General features: G+C 39.1%; 1 protein-coding gene across 1 annotated transcript in view; it reads right to left on the bottom strand.

Moving 5' to 3' along the window:
• DHX15 (DEAH (Asp-Glu-Ala-His) box helicase 15) overlaps nucleotides 1-6,000 on the bottom strand; it is a 68,643-nt gene that overhangs the window by 24,682 nt on the left and 37,961 nt on the right. Inside the window, exons 4-5 of the mRNA XM_006866296.1 lie at nucleotides 3,175-3,334; nucleotides 166-384 (exon numbers count right to left, since the gene is read on the bottom strand). Of these exons, the coding sequence (XP_006866358.1) occupies nucleotides 166-384; nucleotides 3,175-3,334 (379 nt within the window). The remainder of the gene's footprint in view (nucleotides 1-165; nucleotides 385-3,174; nucleotides 3,335-6,000) is intronic.

Consider the following 6,000-nt stretch of genomic DNA (forward strand, 5'->3'; position numbering starts at 1 on the left):
TTATAAAGGGGGTTTTATGTTTTATCTATAAATAAAAACAAAATTACACAAAAACATATAATGCTGGTCTAAGAAAAACATGGCTACTATATCAAGTTCTCAACTTTCAAGGTTTTGTATTATAAAAGTAATATACCAAATCTTAAAAGGCAATAAAAATAATACCTCTTGGCCAGTTAAGAAAAGCAGAAGGTCTCCTTCCTCTTCTTCACACATGTGAATTTGGATCACTGTTCGAATTGCGGCTTCAAGATAATCTCTTTCAGGTTCTGGAGTATAAAAGATCTCAACAGGATGTGTACGTCCAGGAATAGTTAAGAGAGGACAATTATCAAAGTAAATCTGGAATTTTCCCGCATCTAGAGTTGCACTCATGACTATAACCTGAAAGAAAAAGATAAGTTATTTGAAGCTGTCTTCAAAAGATTCCGATGAGGTCTTAAACAAAGTAGAAAAAAGTTTATCATTTTATATATAAAAAGGTGTTTTAGAAAGTTCATGGTAACGTTCCATAGACTCCCATAGAAATGGAGATGAGAGATAGAAGAGGAAAGGGTGGTTGGTCCGAAGTATGGTAAGACCTGGGGCCCATGGACAAAGACCTCTCCATGGAGGGCTAGAGCTGAAGGAGTTGATATGAAGTGAGGGGAGACACACAAAAATGTCCAAATTTGCAGACACTACCCATTTGACCTAGCTTCAATGGCTTGATGACCAGAACTCAACTAAAGGAAGATAAAAGAACAATTTTTGATACAGGAAACAAGTGTAAATTGCTACAATTTGATGAACTTGGCCTAAACTTATGGATGTAGTACTTCTAAATACTAAGTAAGAGGGAAGGAATCAGGAATCTTCACATCAAAGATTAATCCTGTCCCCTCTGTATACAGGTTTGACAGGGAAGGGCAACGTAGACATTGGCTACCTAAAATGGAGGGATGGGAGAGACACACAAAATTAAGGCACAAAGTGACTGGCTTACACGTTTTCAAGAGGGACTTTAATTTCAGAGTATGCAGGGGAAGGCAGAATCCCCACTGAATAGTTTTCATCTTGTCTAGAAAGCTGTGGGGAAAGGAGATGGGGGATAAGATTCTTATAATTCAATAGTGAGCAATTGTTACCATGGCTAATTGTGATTGTTACAACTGTAAAGGTAGAAGTTCTGTAACAAAAAGGGGGAGTAGTTAATCTTACAATCCAGGAACAGAGGACCCTAGGATTATCGAGAGAGAAGAGCATGAGCGGAATGTGGGACCCTATCTAGAAATGGAGGCAGAGATGAGGACATGGGGAGAGGGAACAGCTGAGGACTCTAGACTCATGGAAAGAGAAAGGCTGTGTGCTGGCGGCCAGGAGGCAGGCTTGCAGAATGTGCCTTTTGGTTGTCTAAATAAATATTACTGAGTGTTTCTGTGCACATTAAAAAAAAAAAAAAAAAAATCGTGGCAAAAGGAATTAAAAAATAATAAAATTTCTCCACAATTTCTGAAGCTCTAATAGGAGCTCTGGTAGCGTAGTGGTTAGGAATCAGGCTGCTAATCTTAAGGTTGGCAGTTCGAAACTACCAGCCGTTCTACGGGAGAAAGATGAGGCTTTCTGCTCCCGTAAAGATTTATAGCCTAGGAAACCCTGTACAGGGTCACTATGAGTCGGAACCGACTCCACGGTACTTAACAACAATATGTGTGTATATCAGTTACACGAATGTCTTTAAGAGTCTTCGTACATAACATACTTAGAAAAGCTAAGATGTAGTCATAGCTGAGTTATTTTCATTTCCTAAAATGAGAAATAAAACTCACACCCAATAAATAAATAACAATATGTCTTCATTAAACAATACCTTAAAAACCCCAAGTTTCTTAAATAACACAATACAGAAAAAGCTTGGTAAAAGGTAAATAAGTAATTAAGTAATAAGATTACTGTAATGCTTAGTAAAACCAAACACAACCACCTTACACATAGGGTAAAAAACAGTTAAGGAAATGCAAAATAAGAACACTTTTAAAATCATCAGATGGATGAAAAATTTCTCCCTCCTTTCAATCATCTTTGATGAACATGAGTGCTTTAGACAACTTTACAATGAAACAAGGGTCTTCCATTATGTTGTATGCACAGCAACAAAAGTTTACTGGGTACAGGGGTTGTAAGACTGAGTCACTCTCATGTAAACCATGATGTCGTTAAGTGTTATCCAGTCGGTTCATAGCATTGTCCAGACTCATAACAACCCTGTAGAGGGTTTCCAAGGAGCGGATGGTTGAATTTGAACCACCAACCTTGTGGTTCAAAAGGACCTTTGGGTCTGGTGCATTATCCTACAGTGCCACTAACCCATTAAAAACGTCCTGAAACAGAAGGCGTACGCATAATCTATTGCAGTTTCTAAAACATCTACTTCCAGCTGTGCTCAGCTCAATAAATTCCTGATAATTCATATGGTTTAATCAGCGATGATGGCGCTCACTAGTTCTTCAAAAGCATGAATGTTATAAACAAAATATTCACAAACTCTGACCTCAATTGTCTTTTGAAGGAACAACTCTTTCTGCTCAGTGCAGAATGCTCTATAATGCACACAGACATGGAATAAAATGCATCTTAGTAAGTTCCAATGAACAGTAAACACATACACACAAAAAACAACGCAAAAATTGGAACTTAATCAACTTTAAGGGAGAGAATAGTCAGGAAAGCTGTGCTCAGCCTTAAAGCTCGTTCGTTATTAACCCAGTAACACTGAGCAGCATGATGGTGGTTCCGAGAGCCAACAAAAGGCTTTGCTGAGGAGCTGCTTATTCTGGGTGTAGTTACTGCTACTGGCCAGCATAATGGTGTGTGTGTTCTGACAAGGATATAGATTAAAAGGACAAAGATCTGATTCATAAAGGACGGGTAGTAGCATAATTACAAAAATATGCTAATGGTTTAAAGTAACTGGATGGGTGACAAGATTTAGCTTTAAAATGTATTGCTAAAAACTGGGAGTCTATTTAAAGTCTAAAATGAAGACACAGCAAAGGAGATTAGAAACAATGAAAACCGCCACTGTCGGTGCTCATTGGCTGCTGCCCTTGACAGTGGAAAAGACACTGCCAAGGCCCATGAGGAGTGACGAGCATGTTTTTACAAAGATATATCTTATGAACTAAATTACTTTACCTTTAAATCTGATCTCTGTCTCACAACTTCCTTCAGAACACCCATGAGAATATCTGTAGCCAAGGTTCTTTCATGAGCCTCATCAAGAATTATCACACCATAACGTTCCAGGAGGGGATCATTCATAGCTTCTCGAAGTAGCATTCCATCAGTCATGTACCTACATTCACAAAGAACACACTGGTGAAGTTTCTTATGTTGTTAAGTGCCATCGAATCAGTGACCCTGCATAGGGTGTTAAGTGCCATCGAATCAGTGACCCTGTATAGGGTTTCAGAGGAGTGACTGGAGGGTTTGAACCACCTACCTTGATGTGCAAACACCAGCCTTGCTTGTGGTCCAGTGACTAGCCTACAGAGCCACACCAGGACACATAGGCAATTTTATAACATTAAAAAAAAAAAAGTTGAAAATGAAATGCTAAGATGCTAGTAATGCTAGTAACTGTACATTAAACTTTCCCCCAAAATAAATTTGATTACCATATTGTTTCAAAATCAATTGTAAAACTATACTTCAAGAAAATTTTATACGAGTATTTAACAAATTATAAACATCACTAAGCATGTCAAGTGTGTGAGAGAAAACCCAATTTACCTATATATGGAATATAATGATCTCAAGGTTTCACATGACTGCCCAATCAAACTTTGTCATTGAAACAGAATTAACTAATTTTAAAGCGCACATATATTTAGTCTACAAAACTAAGAAATTACTTTAAATTTTATCATGACATCACACAATACAAACTTAAAGCCCTAACATTTCCCCATTTGAAAGCTAACAAGAGGTTCCTGTTTTGAATGCGCAGACTACAGCATGTGAGTCTAGTAATTCTGACCCACTGTGACCCTGTTTTTTAGGGTTTCCAAAGAGCAGCTGGTAAGCTTGAATCACCGACCTAGCAGTGCAAGAGGCTTTGCAGTCTGACGCATTAGCTCACAGCGCCACACCAGGACTCCCAATTCAATGAAATAACCACAGTAGGAATACACTCATAAAGGCACTGGGAATAAGAAAGAGGGGGTCTACACGTAACGCTGAATACATGGAAAATGAATGGTGAATGGCATCTGATTCATCAATGAACCTAAAAAAGAGGGAAAGCCGGCTGGGGCTTGGCTAAGGGGAAGGTAGCTCATGTGGAGTCCAGGCAATCAATCAGTTGAAGGATGGCTTACAGAACAACTGCATGAATCACCCATTTCTTCTCCATCCCTGTCACCAAGACAAAAGGACTACCTTCAGCATGGCACCAGATTGCCTTCAAGTGCTGGGGTCCCAGCTCAATGGAGTCAATAAAAAACAAACAAAAAACCTCATAGGTTTATTTAAAGATCTTAAATGCTCACTTAGGGCTTCACCTTTTGGGCACAATTTTTTGGAAATAATCTATTAGCATGGACTAAAACTTGATGTTTTAGCTAGTGTCATTTGCTGGAGCATTTAAGTTCACCAAATTTAACAACTTGGAACAGAAGTGCATCCTACTTTATTAAACTTAAAGTTAATTCTAAAGAGTTTTGACAAACCAATTCAACTTTACTTCATTTATAGGTTTTATGCATTCTTCTTTTACTGTATTTTAAAAATAAATCTTTAACTATTCCTGGAGTTAAAGACAGAAGAATCAGCCATAAGATTATTTTATGAAAGAAAAAAATAGGGCAAATTAAACTCTGACTCAGAGTCTTAATGATAGTTCAGCAAAGTGCAGGAATCAGCTACACTACAGCCTCTACGACTCTGAGATCTTGATGTGCAGGATATTTGGATACAAACATAATAAAGTTTCTCTTGCCTTCAGAAGTATTACTAGCATGAAATAGACTATCTTCTTGTATATCAACACAGTAGCAAACATAATAAAGTTCCATCCACTTGTGGTAACTTCTTTAGATCAACAAAATGTTTGTCCAGGATATAGGTATATAGGGGGAGACCATTAGGAAGGGATGCTCACCATGGAATGGCAGATCATTCAGAATTTTACAAGGACAACAGTTACCTAAGCACAAAGCTGAGAAGGGATGGGAAAGGGCCTGGAATGGAATTAGGTACCACAGTGAGAAAGTTGATACCAACTCAGTGACAACAGAACAAAACACTGCCTGATCCTGGGCCAGTCCCACAGTACTTGCTATATTTGAGCCCACTGATGCTGCCACTGTGGCAGTCCATGTTGCTGGGGGTCTTCCTCTTTTTCTCCAAGCCTCCACTTTACCAAGGACTGGTCCATCCTGGCCTCCAAGGAGCACTCTGGATACATGTTTTCAAACACAAATCTATTTGTTATTTTGGCAGTCCATGGTACTTTCAATATTCTCTTCCAACACCATAACTGAAAAGCATCAATTCTTTTAAGGTTTTCCTTATTCACTATCCAGCTTTCACATGTGTATGTTGTTGTTGTCAGGTGCCATCAAGTCGGAACCGAATCACAGCGACCCCATGCACAGCAGAACGAAACAATGTCCGATCGTGGGCCAACCTCACTACCACTGTCACACTTGAGTACATCAATGATACCACCTGGCTGATCGATCTCGTTAGGGGTCTTCCTCTGTTCTCTGACCCTCCACCTTACCCAGCATGACATCCTTCTCCAGCGACTGCTCCTTCTGGACAATATGTCCAAAGTATGAGAGACGAAGCTTAGCCATCTTGGCCTCCAAGGAGCACTCTGGCTGCACTTCTTCCAAAACAGATCTACTGGTTCTTTTGGCAATCCACGGCACTTTTAGTATTCTCCTCCAACACCACAATTCAAAGGCATCAATTCTTCTACAATCTTCCTTATTCACTGTCCAGCTTTCACATCCA

The sequence above is a fragment of the Chrysochloris asiatica genome, unplaced genomic scaffold (assembly GCF_000296735.1).
Source record: "Chrysochloris asiatica unplaced genomic scaffold, ChrAsi1.0 scaffold00089, whole genome shotgun sequence".
Lineage (NCBI taxonomy): Eukaryota > Metazoa > Chordata > Mammalia > Afrosoricida > Chrysochloridae > Chrysochloris > Chrysochloris asiatica.